The 24,757-nt window shown below is 39.8% G+C and overlaps 1 protein-coding gene across 5 annotated transcripts in view; it reads right to left on the bottom strand.

Annotated features, from left to right (window-relative positions):
- The window catches only part of MME (membrane metalloendopeptidase), a 106,697-nt gene that overhangs the window by 60,311 nt on the left and 21,629 nt on the right, over positions 1-24,757 (bottom strand). For all 5 annotated transcript variants that reach the window (XM_078432230.2, XM_060639030.3, XM_060639034.3 and 2 more), the window contains exons 4-7: positions 2,595-2,756; positions 1,345-1,425; positions 1,163-1,258; positions 926-1,044 (exon numbers count right to left, since the gene is read on the bottom strand). In XM_078432230.2, coding sequence (XP_078288356.1) covers positions 926-1,044; positions 1,163-1,258; positions 1,345-1,425; positions 2,595-2,756 — 458 coding nt within the window. The remainder of the gene's footprint in view (positions 1-925; positions 1,045-1,162; positions 1,259-1,344; positions 1,426-2,594; positions 2,757-24,757) is intronic.

Here is a 24,757-nt window from a genome sequence, read left to right on the forward strand (position 1 = left end):
AGATAGGGCTCTGCCCCCTTTCCAACCTCTCCACTCTCCCTAGGAAATCTCTTCATGGTGATCATGCAGGATGCTGGTACTGAAGAGCCAAAGGAGTGAATTCCAGAAGGGAGAAGGGGGCCCACTGTAGAAGACAGCTGGGTTCAATTCCTTTCATGATTTTAATAAAAATGGCCATAAAGATTTATACAATAGTGACATAAATATGAATCTGTGTCTTGCAACTTTTGGGGTACTTTCTTTTACAAGGAGACCAAAAATAAAGCTCTGTAAATATTTTAGTCCATTCCAAACATACTCATTAAGTATTAATTTCATCTTAGGTGACACCTTAAGTAAACCTAAATGAATGGCTTACATGAGGGGAAAAAAATCTAAAACACTGATTTTAAAAGAACGGTATTTTATTTACCTTCACTGAGAAAAAAGTTCAGATATTCTTTAGTAACAGCCAAAACTGTACTCAAAATCCTTTTCTCAAAAAACAAACAAAAAACCAAAAAAAACCCACTCCCCCACCCCAAAATCCCCCAAATCCCTTTTCTGTGTTCTTTTGGGAAGCAATTGGAAATTTCTGGTTTCCAGATTTGCATTACTAATGTAAACCAAACTATGCTCCTTTCATGAGCATATGGAGAAATCAGGTGCTGTTTCAAATTAGGGGGCCCTTTCATTTCTTTAATTTATTTTATGAAGAAAGCAGTATCAAACCTAAGGTAGCAGAAGGGAGACACGACCACAGCATTAAGAGAATACTTTCAAAATTGGGAATCCAGGTTTCAGGGACAGAGCACAAATTTATTACTATCTTGCTCATGCAATTCAAATGAGAATATGCATTATTTCTAAATACCAACAACAACAATGTATGCAGAAATTTTATTAACAATTTAAAGCTAACTTGGCTGTCAGCCCACAAACTTACATGAATTATATGGTTCACAGAGTTCTTATCATCAGTGCCAACAAAAAAATTAAGAATGACTTTTTTCCCAAATTTAGAATTCAGCTGTGCAATAGATTTCTCAGCTGTCCAAGAAGGACCTAAAGCAAAGAAAGGTGAAGAATACTTTTAGAAGTTTCGGTGCATTAATGTGATACTATAATAATATAGATTCTATATGGAAATTATATTTTTAAAAAAGAATGAAAATCACCTTACCATAGGTCTGCTCCCAGTTTTCTGTTGCTACGGGCCAATCATATATATCTGGTAGTAGACTGAGTAGAGGTTTTCCGCCTCTGCTATCAATAGCGGCTTTTGGAAACAATGAAAATAAATTCCTTATGAAGTCTTTGCATATTTTGGCACACTCTTAATGAAATACAAGGAAGAGCACTTACATTCATTTATACAAGATCGGTACAGTGTTTTTGCTTTCTGCACTGCTATTATATCTTCAGTTTTGGGTTCCTGAAGAACATCTGAAATAGAGCATTGAGTACAACCCATCAATACAATTGCTCATTTGCAGCTGTAATTAACATTTGCAGTGCAGGTTCAGAAAAAAAGCTTGCTTTTGTGTATGTATGTTCACTGCCTCCCCATGCTAAACCCCTCCAGGAAAAACTAAACCCCCTACCAGATCATTATTCCTAGTGCAGAACTGGGAGTTGATTTCATTAGCCAAGTTAGATGAAAGTCTTTTTGACTAGATTCTCTTTTTTTGTGAACAACGACGTGTACTGCTCTGCCATACATAAGTTCCTGTTTTTTTAAAATTAAGATTAAAAAGAAATAATAATGCAGAGGAATATGGAATTTAATATGATAGTCTTCTTGATAGCTGGAAATAATTATCTTTGTGTGATTGTACTGTTCATGCTCCAGATGAATTGAATGAATTATTCTACTTGTTTGGATGTTCTAAAATAGCAAAAATTGTTTTTCTACAAAGTAACTTCTAGAAGTGGGGAACAGAAGACGGAGGATAGCAGAAGACTAGACAAGACTTCCTCAACTTCCCAGGGAGAGTATCTTAGCTGGGTTAGAATAAATACCCACCCAGGGATATAAACATCAGTAACATCTTCAACACAGTAATGGCTCAATATCGACATCAACCCAGGGCCAGGGTGGGAAAATATAATGGAGGTGGTGTTTGGTGGCAATCAATTAACTCATTTAAAATTTTTTTTAATGTTTATTTTTGAGAGAGAGAGACAGAGAGTCAGAGCCAGGGGGACAGAGGATCCCAAGCAGATCTGTGCTGACAGCAGTGAGCTGATGTGGGGCTTGAACTCTTGGACCACGAGATCATGACCTGAACTAAAGTCGGAAGCTTAACTAACTGAGCCACCCAGGCACCCCAATTAATTTCTTATTGTGTGAAACGGCATAAAGATGCCATCCTGTAGAGAGGACAGATTTTGTTGTATGTGTACCCACAAATGAAAGCAGGAATGCTGAGATGCCAACATATCCATTTCAGCCTTACCACCCTCAGAGAGACTTGGTGGTGAGCCACAAAACTTGGAGGGATTATCGACTTTAATCTTCTGTGACATTCTCTGTAATGGCTAAGAGTTGTATCTTTAAAAAATGGATATATTAAGAGAGAAATCTTTGATGCATAGAAACAAACTCCACTAACCTTTCAAAATGACTTCTAGTTCATCTCTTAAAATGTCAAAGTTACTGTAACGGGAGCTGGTCTCAGGAATGACGTTGCGTTTCAACCAGCCTCCACAGGCATATTTAAAAAAGTCTGTACAAGGCTCAGCAGTGGCATCCATGTTCTGGATCAGTCGAGCAGCTGAAAGACCAGAGAATGAACGAGATCAAATGAAGGGTGTATTTCTTAAGTAGTTTGGAAGGGGGGGAAGAGGCATGTTATTTCTCCTTTATGATCAAGTCAACTGCACTGATGCTCCTTTTTCTTACTTCTCTAATGGTCATTTGAGGAGGAATGATGATTCTTATCTACGTATAGTCCTCCCTTCCTTTGTTAGAGTTGGTTAGGTTTATTCCTGACAGGTCTCGGTCTTCCCATCCTACATCCCACCCCCACCTCCAAATAACTGAGGTTCTTGCTAGCTCCTATCTCAGATGACAACAAAGAACACAGGTCTGCCTTACCAGGCCTGAACCTGGGGCTGACACAGGCGGCTCTTCACTCTATTAATTTTAGCGGCTGACTTTACTTTTCAAATTTCTGTGACTTTTGAATGTCTCTGAGATTCTAAGGGAAGTGGGATTGTTCTTTGTTTTTTTAAAGTAATCTCTAAACCTAATGTGAGGCTCAAACTCACGACCCTGAGATCAAGCGTCTCATGCTCCACCGAGGGGAGCCAGCCAGGTGCCCCTGTGGGACTGTTAATGCATTTTATCATTCTACTATTATTACTTCTTGGACCTCGCTCACAATATTTTTGCAATTCAAATTTGACATCCAATTTGCACTTGTTTATGTAGAGTCTGTCATTACAAAATCGGCTGTAAGCTCATTAGCTTTTCTTATGTCCACTCTTTTATCTTTGAAAAACTACGATGAAAATACAAATGAGCCAACACCGAGTATTTACAACGTGCAAAACCCTGACTGTGCTAGGTGCTGCAGTTGATAGAAGGATGTATAAAATATGAATTATTGCCATTGAGGAGAAGGATATTATGCACAGGAGGCCCAACACCCACAATTCCTACACCTGGAAGAGTGAGAAAACCCTCCCACTGTCCTCCCCACGTTCTTTCTCATCCAAGTTGAACTGTTTTGCAGTAAAAACAAAAGACCAATTGAGAATTCATCTGTATCAAGAGAGTATAAGTTCTCAAATGAGCTTTTGAAAAGACTTCACTTTCTGAGTTAATTAATTAATTTAAAAACTTCAAACAATTGCTGAGCTGTGTGGATTCTTCCAACCTGGAATGGTTAAGTCTGTTTTCCAGCAGAATCTCAAGCCTCCGCCTCTTACCACCCTCTGGATGTGTTTGCCTGGCTGCCACTTCAGGCTCCAAGTCTTTAATGCTGAACTACGGGTCGTCTCCAGACCATAGTCTGGACTCACGCACCTTGGTACACAGCACAACCATCATCATGGCCTCCCGGGTTTGAACTTTGGGTAACGCTCTGTATTTCCCCCTCCCGCTTAGGTTATTGGTAACTCCTTTGCCTCTTTCCTATACTCGCCGTGATGAGTTTACATTTTCACTCCCTTTTGGCTAGAAGTCACCCAACTATTCATCTTGCTAATACCATCTCTCTACTTGTATATATTCCACATATCTTTCACAGATTAAACTTCCCCAAATACACTTTTGCGGGCCACTCTCTCACTGGAATATGGCAGTAGCTTGCCACTGCCCAGGTTAAATTACAAAATTCTTTAATTTGGCCTCTAAATCTTTACTAATCAAAAAAAGTCTCTACCTTCTCTTTTTTTCCTCTCTGTGTTTTTACTCAAACTCTCTGCCCCAACCAGACAGCCTCGCTACATGTGCCACAAACGTTCCTGTGTTTCTCTGCTGGGTGCTGGTGCTTCTCAATTCCTCATCCTACCCTTCTAACTTCTCTTCCTTTTCTTCCCAAATGCTGCTCACCATTCAAGGTTCAGCATGTGGCCCATCTCTTCCCTGAGGCTCCCATGACTCCATACTTTCAGGGAATATTTCTTTCCCTGAACTTCTGAGAGCTCATTGCCTCACTCAGTCCTTAATGCTCATTGTGGACACCTACACCATCTTCCTAACCATTCTGTTGATGAACTTAGCCTCTTTGCATTCCCATCACCTAGCACCTCATAAAAGACAGGCACAAATGGCTGTGTGTGATGACATTACTGAGTTATCTGTGAGTCCTCTTACTCCTTCCTCTGACACACCCCCTCCCCCGCTCCTGCACGTCAGACCAGTTCTCATCTCCTGGCCTCCAGGCCATCCCTTCCTTTCAATGCCCACTGTTTCTGCTCTCTTTCGGGCCCTCCTTCTTTTAGGATCTATCCATGCCCTTTTGCCCAAGTTGTGGCCCCAGGCCTGTGCCCACTGCAATCCACCCTGTGGGTCAACTGGATTAATGTTGCCATAACATTTCAGCATGGCATTTCCATTCCGAGGTTTTCAAAATACTCCATCTGCATTTATAATAAAATCTAGAAAAAATATATAAATATATAGCAACATATCATAAAATCCCCACCTGAAACTAATGTTAACACTTTATGTTAATTTTACATGAGTAAAAAGAAAACAAACAAAATCATAGATGGAATAAATGACTCTGGGAGAAATTTTAAAATAAATACAGACTCCACAGCATATTCTCATTCTGATGCGTCTAGTGAAGCTTCTCTCTCACTACTTCCTCACACATGCCTTCTGCCCCAGTAAAATGGCTGCGTCAGTTTGTGCTGTGAACACCTTACAGTTTTCTGCTTTTGTAACTTTGACTGTGTTGCATCAAGCCCTACTAAAATATCCTTTTTAATATTTTCATATTTAGAGATTTCAGGCATTTTCAAGGCCTCAGTTCAAATCATCCTTCTTCATGAAGGACTGTCCTCGCAAAATCTATATCAGCTGCCATCGTACTCATTTTTTTGTTGTTGGAAAAAAACATTACCTCCTCACCTGGACTGTGTAGTTCTGGTAAAGAAGGGAATGTGTTTTCCAGGTCTCTTACAGAGCCCAATGTTGCAGTGAATCAAAATTGGTCAGTAAAAACTCTTAATTTAAAACCTCAGGTAAAGATTAGGAAATTGATTTTAAAAAGATAGAAAAACTAACTCCCTTAAATGCTGAGGGAAATGAAAATATGATGACAGGGGAGGTGAAAATAAAGACCCTAAAACTTGGAGAATTATCACATTTAAAGTGAAAAACCAGAAAACTGGGAGCCTGAAAGAAGAGCTAACCAAAGATGGTCTAAGCACATATTTTTAGCAATTTTATGTACCTTTTGTCTTTTAAAATACTTTTAAGTATTTAAAATGAGCATTGTAAAGGCAACTGGCATTTTGGGAGCACTTCTAGCTTCTTTCCTCCCTGGGGAAATGGAAGGTTTATGCCCCTAACATCACAAGGAGCAAGCAATAAACTCCGAGGGGGAAGAGCAGCGAGCCAGTAATGAGTCAGTAGAATGAACAAGTTTTACTGCCTATTTGGAAAGAGCACATACCCTTTTAAACACCTTGAACAAAAAGGAGGAGCAGTGAAGCGGCTCTATGCTCATGAGCACAAATCCACTGCCATGTGAATGCCTCTATACGTCTCACTTCTCCCACAAACAAAAAAGGAGGATCCTTCCCATCTAGGTGGAATTCATCACCTGACACCCGGTTCAACTACCTACATCTGGAAAACAAACCAAAGAAGCAGGATTCAAACAATTTGTGAGGGCTTAGCAGGCAAGAGATAGGAAGAGACAACTTTGCAAACTCTTTCCTGTGCCACTTTTCAAATTTCCTTTGACCAGAGCTCATCTGAGCATGGGCGCTTCCAATCACTTCAAAGAGAGCTTGCTGTCCTGGTGAATATTTTGGGGCCATGGGCCAAGGCAAGTCATGGGCTAGCACTTTTATGCCGGGTCTTTGATCAAGCTTCCTTTAATCTCTTATCGTGGGTTTGATTCTCGTTTTGCACCTTACCATCCGGACCTCTGTGCTGACTTTTCTTTGAAGTCAGCAGTAGACCTGTGGGTAGAAGGCCTGTAGGAAACAGACGCTCAGCTGTCAAACTGGTCGTAATTGTTTTTATATTTTGCGCTTTGTTTTGAATTACTCAACCTCTCCACACAGCCACACCTGGGCTCTTCAGATGTTTCCTTATCTGTGTGTTTCTGACTCCTGAGTAAACAAATGTGGTTTAAAAACAAATAAAATTATTCACCTTAATAAGTAGACATAAAGAATGATGTAGTAAAGGCAAAAGTATTGACACAGAATGATGCTGACCACATGTTCTTAAAGTGAAAGAAACAGTATTTATGCTATTTTTAAAAATCTACATAAAGCACAGAAAGTCTAAAAGACATAGCAGTTACATCTGGTTGGAGGATTATGAGTGTGTTTAATTTTGTATTAGTTGCTTATCTTTATTTTCCAATTTGTATTAGATGAACATGCACTGCTTTTGCAATAAGAAAAAAAGCATTTTTAATATAAGAAAATAGTCACATAAAGACAAGAAAAGTAATCTTCTATTAATAATGAGCTTATTTCTTATGAATGACAATTCCAAATGTTCGAGGCTGATAATATATGACACACCATTTTTTTTCCTAACTAATCTTCTTGTAACATTCTCCTAACTTGCTTGACTATAGGAAATTTAAAACAAGCTCAACTACCATCCGGGAAGTTATTAATTACTGTATTCATTACCAAGGGTCTATTGTGTGGGAATGGATTAGAAGATGCTGTAGAAGCTGGGAAAATGTTTGGGGTCCTTAAATCAGGCAGACCGGTTTTGAATCCCTGAGCTTCACCACTTTTTACTTGTACAAGATTAAGTAATGTCCCCAAGATCAAGCAGCTAGTAAATGATGGAGCCACAGGCCTTGCACTTAGGCTCCCAGGGTCCCAGGTTCACCACCCTCTTCCCTCGGTATTTTGGATAGATGAGGTGGGGGTATGTGAGAAGCAGCGACTTGCATTCTTTCCCTTTCTTCTTCTTTTTTCCACTTCTTCTCAGTTACCCTGTCTTTTGCCCTTGCCCTCTCCCCTCTCTGCCACTCTGTAACCACAGCTTCCCAACTTTATCACCAGCAACAAGTCTCAGGTCAAAGGTAGGAGAAAGTATCAGGGCTTGGAAGGTCTGTGGTGGCCAGGAAGAAGGAAAAAGGTTAACCCCCCCCCCCCCCCCCAACAAACAAACAAAACAGATGAATTCCTCACGGCAGGGTAAGTGGACAGGCAAGTGGCATAGAGCCCATTTGTATTCAAGAAGGGCATCTTCTTTTTTTTTTTTTTTTTTTTAACTTTTTAAACGTTTATTTATTTTTGAGAGAGAGAGGCAGAGTACAAGCTAGGGAGGGGCAGAGAGAGAGGGAGACATAGAATCCAAAGCAGGCTCTAAGCTATGAGCTGTTAGCACAGAGCCCGATGTGGGGCTTGAACCCACGAACCGTGAGATCATGACCTGAGCCAAAGTCAGATGCTTAACTGACTGAGCCATCCAGATGCCCCAACAACCTATACTTCTAAGTGCACTTCAGTCCCTTATAAACCCCTGGCCCCATATTGCAGGAAGCCACACATATATCTCCTGTGTACAGGCCCACTCCTTCCAGGCCTCCTCTCTACTATATTGCCTTTGGCCTCCATAACCTTTTGCCCCATCCATGACCCAGTTCGGTCTGGTGCAGGACCTGTGTGAAAATGCCTTTCTTTCATCTGTCATCGTCTTGGAGGAGTCTCAAAGAGGCTCCTCGTGTCTCCAGGTAAATAGCTGTCTGACATTTTAGCTCCATGCCTCCCTCTCCCAAGAACCACAAGGACTGATAGGCCTGGTTTGGGGGAGACAATAATAGCAAAACCTGCACTCTGTTCCGAATTATTTCTCTCCTCGATGGGCAAGGCTTTGTTTAAGGGACATTTTTGTTGAGCTTGACTTTCTATTCCTCCAAGAGGAGCTCTCTCTAATCTCAGGAGCCTCTTGGGCCTCTCAGGCAATAGACTGGGGGCATAACTACACCAGTTTTCAGATAGGATTGGACATGAGGAAGCTCCAGCTACACTGGAATTCCACTTCATGTCACCAATGGCTTCCATGCCACACGATCCCCTGCTTTCCAACAATATCAATAGTTTGCTACCTGAAAATAGGACTTTTGGCACTATGCCCAAGAAATATTTCAATGTTTATACATATACATTCCCTAGAGACTAGTCTGGGTGTGTGTGTGCGTGTGTGTATGTGTGTGTGTGTGTGTGTTTTAAAAAGATTTCTGAATGTGTCAAGTGCTCTTGGGGAAATTTTCAGGAAAATAAGGGAAACCTGAAATAAATAGGATTGCCACAAGCAGCAAATCAATAAACTGGATAGCATAAAGCTTTGTGCTGTGGCACTTTTTTGTGGACTTAACATTAGTTAATACTGGTCCCTACTCAGTAGTTCACTGATGCTTTCCCATCAGAATGAATTCATGGGAATTATGAGCATGGTCCATTTTTTTTATTTGATGGAGTTCTAATGTCACAACTAACACTGAATTAGCAAGTACACAGTCATTGACAATTGGGGAAATACAGAGTTAGGTTCTTATTAGCTTCTGACCACAGAGCATTTTCATCAACCGATCAATACATAATCTTGTTTTATATGTTTCTATTTGATTGAAAGACATTTTATTTAATATATATCATGGAGTCATTAATACCGAACTCACAGCCAATAGTGCTACAACTCATGAGGGAACAAAGCTTATCTAACACAGGTGTTTTCTTTGTAAGGCACGATACAGCTTTCTGGTGCTTAGAAATACTAACAGCATTTCAGCACGTTTGGAACCCTTTTTAAATAGGGAAATAACCAACAAAAAACCACAAAAAATACGACAAATTTGACACTAAATAGACCAAGGACCCTTGCTTACAGTCCTTGTTAGACCTCAGCCGGACACACATGTGTTGGGTGACTCAGATCTTTCACCAATCTGCTCAGGTCTGCAAATGACCTCAAAAGCACCACATGCATTGATTTTGGGGGTTACAAATAAATTTTGGCCAGCCAGGTGAGTTGGCAAACGGGGAACTCTCAAAGAATTTGGATCAACTATATACTTTCGTCTGTTTTTTCTTTGAGGCTTTTTAACTATCCAGAAGATGTACAAACCAGGCAACAATATTTAGTGGCAATGAATTCAAATAATTTCATCCTCAATTACCAAACTTATATTCTAGTGTCAAAGATTTTGAATAGGTTAGGCATCTATTTACAACATAAGTGCCACACATCTGATTCTGTGAAAAAATTTCTTCCCTGACCGTTCTTACTCTGCACGTAACTAAGTCTTAGGAAATGGTATATAAGCAAAACTGTTTTCAGCCTGTTCTCTCCAAATCAGCCTAAGTCATTGGCTTTTTGACCCCAACCACACAACATTTTCATTTCATTATCTTAAAATCACTATAATCAGCCTAGCTTATGACTGTTCTGGAAGTGTGCAGAAGAGGTCAGAGAAATGTTGGGGTACCTATAAATGCTCTTGTAAAGACCTTAGGACACCCATTTCTGACCCAACCTTCTTTCCTAAATGTGTGCTTTATTAATACCTGATATTACTTACTGGGAAAATTTGACAATTTAAAAATCTCTTTTGACAACATTCTGAAAGTATTGCTGACCTTATTCCCCTGCTGCTACCCTCCTCCCACCATCCCCCAACCAAAATTAAGGCAAAGTCAGAACGTTTTGAAAGAACACAAGGAAAATGCAATGTAATCACAACGGGTCACAAAGGACTCCATTCAAAAGGCAGTAATGTAGAAACTGGATTCTAGAGGACCATTCCTGAAGGGAAAATGACTGAAAATTAGCAAGCACACAGACTAATGCTAATAAAAACCAAATGGTTTTCATTGCAAACATTCTGGATTCTTCCATTTTTAAATGAAATCCTTGTCCCCAAATTGCTTTTGTAATACCTTGGTGAAGAAAAGGTTGCAGGAGTGGGATGGGGAAATATCTGATGCTGAATTTAATCCAGACTGCTAGTTTATCATTTAATCAACCACTCCCTGTCAACCTCTGGTGAAGTTCCAGCTAAGCCAAGGTCAAGTCTTAACACTAGTCTAATTGATCAGCATCAGGAAAAGCTGTCACTATACATTTGTTCAGAAACTGTGGATTTATACAAGTAGGTCTGAGGAAAGCATAGTGGCTTTACTCTATAGAGCTGCAACTCTCCGGAAGGGAGACCTATTATTTCATGTCTTAACTTGAGATGTAGTTAGTATATAAGTATATTTTAGATATGCATGTGATCAATTTACCTTAAATGTATAGACAAAAACACATGTCTGCATGCACGTGCTACAGTTAACCTGGTATCCATTTGCTATCAAATTTACAGATAAACTCACTACCAGATTCACATATAGAATGTAAACTATAGGATTTCACTTGGGTTGAGCCAAAGATGCTTATGTAATAATAATAATAATAATAATAATGATAATAATAATAATAATAATAAATAATAGCAGCCAATGGTGGACATGTGTCAGGCACGAAGCCCTTACTGTGTGAAAAGTACTGTTTTAAGTTCTTCAAAATTTGTTTTCATTAAACTGTATATGGTAACTACATTTTTGTCCCCATTTTAGAGCTAGAGAAATTGAGGATGGTTGGTAAGCAACAAAGCCAAGGTTTGACTCAAGCAGTGGTGGCCAGAGTCTGAGCTCTTCTGTGATGCTAAGTTGCCTCTTTGCTTTAAATGTTTTTTTCTTATAATTGCTCAACAGAGTAATACATATTACCTCTATTTTAAGGAAATCTAAGCACAGAGTCGTCACATGTCCAAGATGACCAAGATAACTTTAGATAGAGCATTGGCTTAATTTTAGGCTGTTGTTTTTAATACAGTATCATTCTGCCATGACCAAATAACATTAAAGAAATTTTAGAAGCTACACAGAAAGGGGAAGAAAATCCAAATTAAATTAAACAGCAACCAGTTTTTGGGGGGGAGGGCGGTTTTGATGCCAAATTAAGGTTTTGATTGTTCTATAATGTGAGTATAGCTACATGAATTTTTTTTTTTATCTCATTTGGCCCTGAATTTTAGAATTTGTTGAGATAATCACAGAAATCTCAAGTCTAATAGACACACAATAATAATTCTTTTTTGGCTCTCCCCAAATTGGTGAAATTCTTATTAGTGAAATTCATTATCTTATAGTCCATTTAAATGAATGGCTCACAGCCAAGAGAGGACAGTCAATAATTTTCCAATAGGGATTCCTCCAAAAATCAAAACCCAAAACATATTCTTTTAATAACCCAAAGCCTTGACACTGTGTTACAGTTAAGTTAAAGTGCCATATGTCTAAAAATAATTTTTCTTTCCAGGTCCAATTTGCATTTTGAATCCTAAAAGATTCTTTGCTAGCAAAAAGCTATTAGAGATTATACTGCAATTTAAATACAATATATCACTTAAAATAAGTTATCAGGGCTGCAGGTTCATTATAATGTTAATGAATAATAATGCTCCTTTTTGAGGAAAGATAGAGAAGGTTACTGAAAGGCTAGGTTGTTCTCTCAGTAACTTCTGTCAGGTAGATTCCAAGATCCCTGGACACTGGTGGATGTCTCTAAAGAGAAAGCAGTGAACTTACATACCCCTGTTTCTCCCATTGAAACATTTTGTTAATTTGGACCACGGTACTGAGCAAGAATGACCAGACACCTTCACTAATATGCAATTACTGAGAATAACTCAAAACATTCTGCCTTTGCATCAATTTTGGTTACGGGGTGGTGCAAAAAGATCACAGCAGGAAGATGAGCTGGGTCATCAGTGCTTTTATAAAACTGATGTTGGAATCATAAGACAGCTCTTTTCTAGTGAGCACTATTCAATCCAGTATGTATAACAAACTAAGCAATTAGTGGACACGAGGTCGTGTTTGGCTCCAAATGTTTATATTTTTTGATGAATAGCTCTTTTATAGTATCAAAAACACAGAGGATTATGCTAAGTCATTTGCCTTTTCCAAAAAAATGTTCTCCTTGTGGGCATGAAAAGACTCCAAAACTTTTCAACTCATTTTGACAAGTATTTTTGAGTATCCCCATGATATCGGACAGTACTCAGAACTGAACACACCAGGCTGAATAAACAGGTATCATCCCTGCCCTCGGAGAGCTTGCAGGTTTTCCTCTGAAACGAGACTATTTCTTTCGTAATGCACATAAACTCCTATAATGTCACTGTATCTAGACATGCATGGTTCTCATTTTCAATCACTAAATTTAGCCAGTATTCAGTTGATAAGTAAAGCTCTTATTTTATATGCAACTTGAGATAAGGAGGCACATGCGGTGTTTCCATGTGCCTGTGTTTGCACGTGTGAGCTGACCAGGAATCTGAACGGTCACGTTGTGAATGAAATGACCAGGGATAGGGAACCTGAGGAGATGATGGTTGAAAACCAGCAACACTTAGCTAATTTGGGGCATCCAAGAGAAGGAAAGCACAGGGGCTTCATTAAACAAGAGTGGAAATGGATTATGGAGAAGAGAGAAGCTGGAGTCGAACAAGAAGGGCCAGACTAGTGGTGATTTGGGTCCTAGAGAGCTGGTTATGCTTACCTGAGTAGGAAATTCATTGAAAATTCTCCCTGAAATACCTCCAGAAACGGTTTCCTTGTTGACCTAATTCTAGCTTAGGAGGGTAGAATTAGCAAGGTAAATTAAACAATTGAGAAGAGAGTCATTGGCTTTGCCACTAGCAAAGGAGATGAATCAGACAGAAAAGGGCTCAACTTAGGTTGCTTGACAGAGAAACATAGAACTGAGAAACCTGACTTACGTAAGCAGGACAAAGCCAGAATGAAAACACTTCTTTGCTGCCATATTTGTGGATCAGGTGCCCTGACAAATCACTTTGCCTGAACAACAGTGGTTTTGTGACATCAAGATAAGGAAGTTGAGGATAAACATAAAACATAAGTGAAAACTTTATTTACTCAACCAATATGTATGGACAATTTACTATGTGCCATGCACCTTGCTAGGTGGTGAAGACAGAAGGATAAATAAGATAGAAAGAGTTGAAACTTTCACTATAGTGGGAAAAACTAGACATTGGACAACTAACTACAAGTGAGATGTAAGTTATGGGTATGTAGGGAATGAAGGAAGAATTAGCTAGGCAAAGGTGGAGAGAAGACCATTTCATTCATTCATTCATTCATTCATTGTTCCACAAATATTTGAGTCAGGTACCAAGCTGTGTTCCAGGTGGAGAAGGTGGGTGATGGCCTTGACAAAAGAGGACTGGAGTGTAAGAGTCTATGGGTGTGAAAACGTAGGCTAACCTCTGAAGAAGGGATGCAGGATGGATAAAGGATGAAAAGCTACGTTCCCAAAGCTTCAGCACCTACATTCCCAAAGCTTTTCCTATCTTTGATTGGTGGAAGCAGACTTGTGGGAACTAATAAGCAGGGGCTTGGCCCTTATCACTCTGTCCAGTGAAGGGGAGGGATATGATCATGGGAAAGAGGATTTACTCCTGCTGAGGCTGCAAGAAACAGCCAGCCTTGTCCTGTAAGTTCTCATTATGAGCATCTCATGGAGACAGCTTTCCCTTTATTTTCTACCTTGATGGCTGGTCACAAAGTTCTCAAGAATCTCTTGGACACATGCCCTGCCAAACGGACTTATGCTTTCACGAGCCCTAGCTTAGATGAGTCTTCTCCATGAATCCAGAGTTCTTGTGGACTACAGATGTTAAGCTGTGGGCTGACCTCCTCTGTAAGTTTCATATATTGTAGCATCATTTGTATGATGATATGGTTAGATGAGAGATGGGGCCTCGGATCATCAATGATGATATATCAGTATGAGACATGCAATTACTGAGAAATAACTCAAAGCATATTTCCAGGTAACCCACAGAATACAGAAGCAATAATAATTATAGGTACACTCTTTACCCAGAACAAGGGATCTACTCTGCACAACCAAGGCCATAATGGTCATTCCAAAAGAATTCTTCCTTCTCAATTAAGTATGTCTTCTCATAGTAAATTATCACCATCTGTTATTTAAAAGCTTTGAAAATCACACATGTGCTCTATCAGCATCTTAAAATATTTTGACACTGGGTTCTTTTTCCTGTTACTATGCTTGAATTAAAAATGACTTTTTGGGGATACAAACTGTTGCAGTCACTCTGGAAAACAGCATGGAAGTTCCTCAAAAAATTTAAAAAAAATTAAAAATAGAACTACCCTACGACCCAGCAATTGCACCACTAGGTATTTATCCAAGGGATACAGGTATGCTATTTTGAAGGGACACATGTACCCCCATGTTTATAGCAGCGCTATCAACAAGAGCCAAAGTATGGAAAGAGCCCAAACGTCCACAGATGGAGAATGGATAAAGAAGATGTGGTATATGCAGTATTACTCGGCAATCAAAAAAGAATGAAATCTTGTCATTTGCAACTACGTGGATGGAACTAGAGGGTATTATGCTAAGCAAAATTAGTCAGAGAAAGACAAATATCATGTGACTTCACTCATATGAGGACTTTAAGATACAAAACAGATGAACATAAGGGAAGGGAAGCAAAAATAATATAAAAACAAGGAGGGGGAACAAAACATAAAAGACTTAAATACAGAGAACAAACAGAGGGCTGCTGGAGGGGTTGCGGGAGGGGGGATGGGCTAAATGGCTAAGGGGCATTAAGGAATCTACTCCAGAAATCATTGTTGCACTTAATTAAAAAATTAATTAATTTTTAAAACTGACTTTTATGGGCCCTTAACTGAACATGGAAGCTGCTTGAGATTCTCTCGCTCTCTTCCTCTGCCCTGCTCCCCTGTTCTCTCTCTCCCTCCTTTTCTGTCTCTAAAATAAAATTAAAAATTAAAAAAAAAAAAAGGACTTTTATTGTTCATTTAAAGTCAGGTAGGCAATATCCGAAAAAAAAAATTAACTTTCCACACATAATTAGATTTTCTTGTATTAAATAAACAGGACAAAAAATGGATTCCTCCCTCCTAAGTTTTTAAAATTAACAGGTATGGTAGCTGATGTATGAGAGAAAAAGCAGGATCCTTGGCTTTCTGTGTTGACGTACAAAATTAGTGGCCTGTCCCTCCCTCAGTAAAGGAAGAAACATTTTTGTTCCACGTAAAATGTTTGTCATGTACATAACCTGGGCTCAGGTAAAAGCAGTACGAGCCAGTCCAGTGAGACTGAATCCTATTTTAGATGGACTACAAGTGTCAGCAACAGAGGAAGCTTCCAGCTAAGAGCAATGTCGGGATTGGAACCCACAGGCAGTTCCAACGAAGGAGATGTAACCAGCAGTGTGCTGATCCAAGAAAGTTCTGCAAGGTCTGGCAAAAGGTAATGAGGTTAGGAGCTAAGCTAGGTTTCAGTCCCAGAAGACAGGAAAGGAAAAGTGGAAAGAGTCAGACTCCAGAAGCGGGGAATGAGCCAGAAGTGAGGTCCCAAGGGACAAGGTAGGACCCCACACAACTGGAGCTGAGGTCAGAGGCAGCTCACCCGTGAGACTCACCAGATTTGGAGCCAGGGCCACTGACCATGACCTTAGTGAGTGCCTGGGCCTGAAATGGGTCTGACTGTACAACAGGGACCCTGTGTGGAACCCAACTAGTTTGTAAACTTTTTAAATCTTCTCATCTCTTTTCTCAGTTTTAATTTTATTATCGCAGTTAAAATACATCATGTCAAGTTTCATAGCAATAATTGCTACTATCTTATATTCTCTTTTAAAAGATTCATATTGGGGCGCCTGGGTGGCTCAGTCAGTTAAGCATCCTACTTGGGCTCAGGTCATGATCTCACAGTCCGTGAGTTCGAGCCCCGTGTCGGGCTCTGTGCTGACCGCTCAGAGCCTGGAGCCTGCTTCGGATTCTGTGTCTCCCTTTCTCTAACCCTCCCCCGTTCATGCTCTATCTCTCTCTGACTCAAAAATAAATAAACATTAAAAAAAATTTTAAAGATTCATATTTGCATGGATAGGGGTTTAAGAGGACTTTCAAGGCTTCACTTGTGCCATTTCTTCTCAACATGCTTCTCAACATGTATTCTTGCTACAGAATAGTGTATACAGGGCTTTGAGAAATTTTCTGTTCGGTTAATGACTTTTTATATATTGCTTCTTTCACTCGATCCACTCAAATATAATTAAGTTATTTCTCTGAACAAATACAATTATTAATATTTTGCTTCTTGGCAATATCTAAGTTAGTGAAATCATTAATTGTTATATACATATGTTTGGGGATAATGAATTCATCTGGCTTCAGACTAGCAGACGTATCAAAACATCCTAATTTCACTCAGCTAATTTCATTATACCAGAAAATTAAGCCCATGGATTTAACAAAAGCTTTCTTTTCTGGGAGTATTTTTAAGTAACTACTGGATCCTCAAGCACATCTTATTATAAGTCTTTAATGATTTGGGAGTCCTTTCAATAAGAATTTCTTTGAAGTTCAGGAAAGCCTTGATTAACAAAAGAAACTTTTTAAAGAGATGGCCTGGGCCATATCCCCCATGTTATAGTTGGCTTGCTTCTTTCTGCTTTAAGCATCAAGCGCTGAGGAACAAATGCACTGAGGGCTATTGGTTGCCTGCTAACTGATTTCAATTTGAGTTCCCAATCATCTGGTCTGTGCTGTGGACCAAATCCCTTTTTTCAGGTTCACAGCTAAGGTCCTACTACTTGTTAGACTCCTGCCGACCGAAGTTTCTAAAAAAGATATTTTGGGATGCCTGGCTGGCTCAGTCGGTAGAGCATGCTACTCTTGACCTCAGGGTTGTAAGTTTGAGTGTAGAAATCACTTAAAAACAAAATCTTTAAAGAAAATAAATAAAAATAAATAAATTAATTAAAATTCAAAAAGATATTTTTATTTCTAAAATGTGACAATTCCAAGGCGTCTGGGTGGCTCAGTCAGGTTAGCATCTGACTCTCAATCTTGGCTCAGGTCATGAGCTCATGGTTCGTGAGTTCAAGTCCTATATGTGGCTCTGCGCTGACAGCATGGAGCCTGCTTGGAATTATCTTTCTCCTCTCTCTCTGCCCCTCTCCTGTTCTCTCTCTCTGTCTCTGTCTCTCAAAATAAATAAACTTAAAAAAATAAAAATAAATAAATAAAATGTGACAATTCCACTTTGGCTTTTTTTTTTTTTTTTTAATTTTGAAGGAAGATCGTGTCTCTGAGAAACATTTAAACAAACATTTTGTTTTAAGGTAAGAACTCACTGATTCACTATGACTCTTCTACCTAGGCTAGTGAAAAGATAAATAGAATGAATTCATTAGTGATTCCGTCAAATGGAGTTCAACAACAACATGCCAGACGGGTGGTCCTCCACCATTACCTCTTGCTGGTTGCTGTTTACCCACTTGAATTATATAATTACATATGACAGCACGTGAGCCAAAAGCCCTAACCGGCGTGAACTAATTTCTAGCTCTGGTGTCACATCCTAAGACTCTAGAATCTCACTGCTGTCAGCATTTACTTCCATTCGGAAGGGTATCCCCCGCAAACTTTTCTCTGGAGAAGGAATGATAAGGGTGTGGGATGTGAAACAGGAGAGCATTTTAAGTATTTAAGTATTAAATTAAGTATTTCAGTATTAAGCTCTAAGCCTTATAGAGTGCAGCCACCAGGTCTCTGCTTTAATCAGAAAGCCTTCCCCTGAAGCTCCCTGGCCTTCTGGCACTCTGAGACACTGAGAGACAAAACTAGCCTTCTATTATCACTAGAGGTAGCATCCAAATCATTTCTCTTCACACTGCTTGTTTAGGCTTCTGCCAGTTGATCATTCCAGCATCAACTACCTTACCTCTTTAACTGTCTGGACATTCTTCACTGTTTATTAAATATTAACGCCTTGCTCAGTCTTCCCTTCCATGAAAGTTCTGCCATCTTCCCAGGTAACATCAGGGACTTTAGGGACCACCTCTGCTACTCTCCAGCTCTAGAATTTCTGAACTTTCTGAACTGTCATGACCTTCACCTCCACTCCACATCAGTACATGCATTTTGATGGTAACATCCTGAGGTTGCCATTACCCAGAACAGTTCTACCTTTGAAATCTTAGACTTGACTAACCTATGTACCGACCTTCTGATCCTTAGAAGGTTTTTCATTTGTTTATTCCCTCTATACCTGCTTTTGAACTTCACTGAGAACTCACCTCGCACCTACTCTATTTTCCCTTTGTGTTTATCTTCTATCCAGCCTACATTCTTAGTGCCATCATTTAAACCAACATCTCATCACAGTATTTCATTCCCTTGCTCCCTGCAAATAAGCCTACCCTGAATCTATCCAGCTGCCTTCTTTTCCCCTCCAACTATAGGCTAAGATATTTAGTAGTATATTTTAGGCCCACCTGGGTGGCTCAGTCAGTTAAGAGCCTGACTTTGGCTCAGGTCATGATCTCACAGTTCGTGAGTTCAAGCCCCACATCGGGCCCTCTGCTGTCAGTGCACAGCCTACTTTAGATCTTCTGTACCCTCCCCTCTCTCTCCCCCTGCCCCATTTGTGCTCTCCCTCAAAAATAAACATCAAAAAGTAATATATTTTACACATTGATTCATTGACCGTCTCCTTTTTTATTGTGAGCTTCTTGTGAGCCTGGACTTTGTGTTAAACACTTCTACATCCTCAGCAACCAGTGTAGTGCTCAATATCTGTTGAAGATATTATCAGTGGTGCTGGAAAATCCCAAAACTACCTGGGTTAATGCCATTTCAAATAATGGTCTTAAGCTCCAACAGGGTTATCAATCCTGTGCACAGTCTTTCTGCATACATGGCCCTGGCTGGCCTTCCCTTCCCCTCTATACACTGCCCCTTTCCAGCCTCTGATACTCTCACTTTCTCTGCCAGCTCAGGCCCAGCAGCAGACTTTGCTTCTTACTTCACAGGGGAAACTGAAGTAACTGGATGATAACCAACACACCTTCCTATCCTTCCCAGCTTCCAAACATACTTGTATTCAAGCCATCGTTGCCTCCTCGCCCGGTAAGAGAGGAAGAGGGGGCTCTCCTCTGTCTCGGGAGTCCTACCACCTTTTCCCTGGATATATCCTCTCTTATGTCCCCAGGAACTAGACTTAGCAATTTTCCTACTTTCCACCTGAAACTTCAACTTCTTCCTCTGTGCTCCCATTTCTTATCAACCTCTCAGCTGCAGTAAACTCCAACAATCTTACTTTTTAACATACTCTCTTCCTTATGGTTTGGTGATTTTACACTTCCCTGGTTTTCCATTTACCTCCCTGACTCCTCCCCTTCTATCCCTTTTGGAAGTCTTCATTTCCTTCCTGGGAAATCTCAACCACACCCTCTGTATGCTGATGGTTCCTGAATCCTTATTTCCAACCCTGACTTTGCCACATGGAAGACTTAAGAGTATCTCCAATCTACACTGTCTCGAAAGAGACTTTTCACTGCATGTTAAAATCTATCCATTCTCTCCAACCTGTTACCAGTCAAACCCAGGCAACCATTAGCTCTCATCCCAGATAAGTGGGCAGTAGCCTAGTTTCCTGCCCACAGCCATTCTTTAGTTACAGTTCTGATCAAGTCATGCTTCATTTGAAACTTCCTTCCATAACTTCTCTGGGCTATTAGTTAAAAGTAACATCCTGATAACATCCAGGTAACTTTACCATGGTCCACATGATCCAGTGTCTTAGCCCTATAGCTATTCCTTCAGTTCCTCAATATTGTCAAGCTATCCCTCACACTTGGGATGCAGAAATGTTATTCCCTTGTATGTATGGGTAAATCTCTTCCTCCACCTCACCAGGTGTGAGCTACATAGCAGGCAAACCTCTGCTTAAAATCCTTCAGATCCTCCCTATAACATATTTATTTATTTTCCATAAATGTTAGGAGGAATTACAACCCATGTAGTACATGAACTACCCCAATTAATTTTTCCAATATCATGTCTTGCTAGCCTGGTGCATTTTTCCAGTCATCATGAATCATGTGCAGGTCCTAAACTCAACTCAGCCTTTGCTTGCATGCTGCATCTAGCCTATGCACATGCTGTTCTCTGCTCCACTGGTCTGGCAGTCTCTGACTATTCTTCAGAACTTAGTGGGTGACATTTCCTCTTGATAATGAGTTCCTGGCTCCATCACAGTCACTCGAGCTGCCCATTCCCATGACTTATCTGGTTCAGGTGTTCCTTTCTCAGAGTGCCTACAGCACAGTCTGCTTACTTCTGTCATAGCACTTACCCACACCATATGGTTATTTAGTTTATTGGTCTGTCATGCTGACTGGACTACCACTTTCCTGACGACAGGGGTTATCTGAGTTCATGGTCCTGAGTGTCTAGGACAAGGCTCAGCATTTAGATGGTGCCCACTTAATGTTTTTGGAAAAAAATCAATAAACGAACAGAGGCATGGATAAACAAATGAATGGATGGATGAGGAAAGAAGTTGTCTTGTTCTCTGTGAAGACATCCCTGTCCACATTTTTCCAGGGAAATTCAGGAGGACATTCCAGGTTCAACTTCTCCATTACTAGCAGATAAAAAGGCCAGTGCCTCACCCACTCTAACTGAGTTTTCAGTGGGTAGCACAGCCTGAAACTGCAGCTGTTAAAGCAATTATTTGGTTAACATTTATACTTCTTTTTAAAAATGCAAACATCCAGGTAATTCCTATATACCTTAATGTCAACTGATATACTTAAAATGCTTTTCTTCTGACCCCTAACAGAGACCACTCCATTGAAGGAACAAGAACTTTGTGTGTCAGGGAGGAGAGATGGTTTGGCATGGGTATATTTTAAAAGCTTCCCAAATTATCCCAATAAGCAGCCATAGCTGAGAATCACTATTCTTCAGCACTTCTCAGACTTTATTGTGCACACTATTCTCCTGGGGACTACACTAAAAATGCAGCTGCAGATTCAATAGGTCTGAGGTGGGGCCTGAGAATTTGCACTTTTGCAAGTTTCCCAGCTGATGCCGATGCTGATGCTGCCAGTCTGTGGGCCACACTTTGAACAGCAAGGATCTAGTTATTCTTATTGCCACAGGTCTCTGGTTTATTTACTTTTGGGGTCAGTGAGTGGCGAGGGAAGGGATAACAGAGAGAGTGTGCAAGGGCAAGCATGGAGTAACTATGGATTCAAATCAGTGTGCCTGACAGTAAGTTTTGTTCTATAGGAAATGTGGATCTAAGTGCCCATTTCTGATTGTGCAGACTTTAACTTATTCACAGGCGGACCTGTCATACCTTGTGCTATGAAAGAGCACAGAAGTCAAGGAAAATATTAATAAGGGATGACAAATTATAGACTATATAGACTATATTGAACTATATAGAATATATAGACTATATAGAACATTCTCTCTCTCTCTCTCTCCTTCCCTCTCTTTTGACCACGCTTTCATCTTTAAAAATATGTTGACTGCTTTTTGGTTCTCAATAAATAGGCTAAACAGGGCATCTGCAACTTGCATGAAAAAAACACATTAAATGGAATATATCCGTGCATTATACCTACGGTGCATCTCCATGAAGGATGTGTCATGTGAAATGGGCTATCATTATTAGTCTTTGCTGTTTCTCTGTAAAATGAGACACTGTAATTCCAATTTTGTAGATAAGGAAAATAAAATGCAGAAAGCTAAACTAACTTAATTAAGATCACATGCTAACAACACAGGATGTGGCCAAAACTTGTATCTTTGCTCTCCCATGCTAAGTTGGCTTAGTGGAAAAAGGAGCAGTAATCTTTCAAAAGATTGTGCCTTAATTATTCATAACACTTGTATCTCTTTGAAATAAAGCTTACTATTTAACAGTCTTTCTTCTACACATATCTACTGCTGGAATTTGTCTATGTTCTATTCATCCAATTATTAACCTATTGAAATGAATTCAAATTGGCCTTACAGGGATACATAAATTAACTCATATACACTGGATGAGAAAGAAAAAAGAGGATAGGAATAATGCTAATGAATCAAATGGTATACAAAGAGGTCTTATAATTACAAGGTGAAAACAAATTTGACTCTTGACTTACTAGCAGTCAAGGTGAAACAGGACACATTTCACAGAACCCATATGTGAAACCAACACATTTTTTCCAAGAGCAGGATTATTTCCAAAAGCAAACTGCTCTGCGGTAGACCCCATATTCTGACTTTGTTTCAGAAATGGCTGGCCTACCTTGCTCTATGATATCACATGCATCTCTGACACCCTCTGAAAGCTAAACTCCCGGTGCATACAAAAAATGTTTCCAATGTCCAATTTTGAATTTTAACTTCCTACTTGATTTTCTGTTTCCATAGACTTTCATCAATATTAGCCTAACACAATCCAATAATCGATACTCAAACTGAGAAGCTTGAGTTATTTAGTGAAGATTTGGTAGACACTTAAAAGGAAATGTAATCATTTTTAATTGCAAAAATGGGATTTAACACTTAATAGCAAGCAGAAGATCAAAATATAATTACTTAGAGGCACCTGGGTGGCTCCGTAGGTTAAGCGTCTGACTTTGGGTCAGGTCATGATCTCACAGTTCGTGGTTTCAAGCCCCGCGTTGGGCTCTGTGCTGACAGCTCAGAGCCTGGAGCCTGCTTCAGATTCTGTGTCTCCCTCTCTCTCTGCCCCTCCCCTGCTCGTGCTCTGTCTCTCTCTCTCTCTCAAAAATAAATAAATTAAAAGCAATGTTAAAAAATATAATGATTTATAGATGGACACTGGAGAGATAAAAAAAGGGATGAGGGTGGTTTTGTTTTGTCTGTCGATGGCTTTATTAAGTTACAATTTGCATACCATAAAATTCAACCAACACTTTTTAATAAATTATCCAGTTGCACAAAACCATCACTGTAATGCAACTTTAGAATGTGTCCATTACCCAAAAGCCTCCCTAGGGCCCATGTGCTGCAATTCCTGCCCCACTCCCAGCCCCAGGCAATAGCTGTTCTGCCTTCTGCCTCTTTAATTTTGCCTTCTCTGAAAATTTCATGTAAGTGGAATTGTATAATATGCACGTTTTCGTGTCTGGTTTATTTCACTTAACAATGTCTGAGGTTCATGCATACCGTTGCATGTGTCATAGTTTGTTCCTTTTTATTGCTGTGTTGTATTCCCGTTTACAGCTATACCTTATTTTGTTCATTTACCTGTTGATAGACATTTGGGTTGTTTCCATGTTTTGGCTATTATGAATAATACCATAATGAACAACCACAGAGAAATTCTTGTGAGGACATGTGCTTTCGTGTCTTTTAGGGAAATACCTAGGTATGAAATTGCTGGTCATATGCAAAGAGTATGTTTAACTTTTTATGAAAATCGCCAAATGCTTTCCCAATTGGTTTTTAGATATTCACCTGGGAAGTACTGAGGTATTTTTCCATTCCCACCAACGTTTGATGTCTCCAGTCTATATCCTCGCTAACACTTGATACTCTTTTTTTTTTTTTAGTGTTTATTTATTTATTTTGAGAAAGAGAGAGAGCCCACGCAAGCAAGTATGAGTGAGCGGGAAAGGGGCAGAGAGTGAGGGAAGAGAATCCCAAACAGGTTCCATGCTGTTAGCATTGAGCCCAATGCGGGGCTCAATCCCACAAACTGTGAGATCGTGACCTGAGCTGGTACCAAGAGTTGGATGCCTAATCAACTGAACCACCTGGGCACCCTTATTTATTTATTTATTTATTTATTTATTTATTTATTAATTACAGCCTGTCTGATGGTTATAAGGTGAGGGTATGTTGAATAGAGAGAATATATCCTGGTTTTCAGTCAGTCAGTCATAGGATAAAAACTAGTTCCTTCCCCCCCCCTCCCCCCCCTCCCCCCCCCCCCCCACTCTACTGTATCTCCTTTTCTGAACAACCGGAGAGAATGAAATCTTTCAGGATTCAAGGGTTTGGGAATTGTCCCCTTATGAATTTTTAATTCTCTATTTTTCAATTTCCCTTAAATAATCTACTAATATTATCAACTTGATCTTCATATTATATCAAAGGCTTATTGGAAAGCACTTGCCACCCCACAGTTTGCTGAGGAACAGAACAAAGCAAGACCCTTGAA

This window comes from Panthera onca, chromosome C2, assembly GCF_046562875.1.
Source record: "Panthera onca isolate mPanOnc1 chromosome C2, mPanOnc1 haplotype 2, whole genome shotgun sequence".
NCBI lineage: Eukaryota > Metazoa > Chordata > Mammalia > Carnivora > Felidae > Panthera > Panthera onca.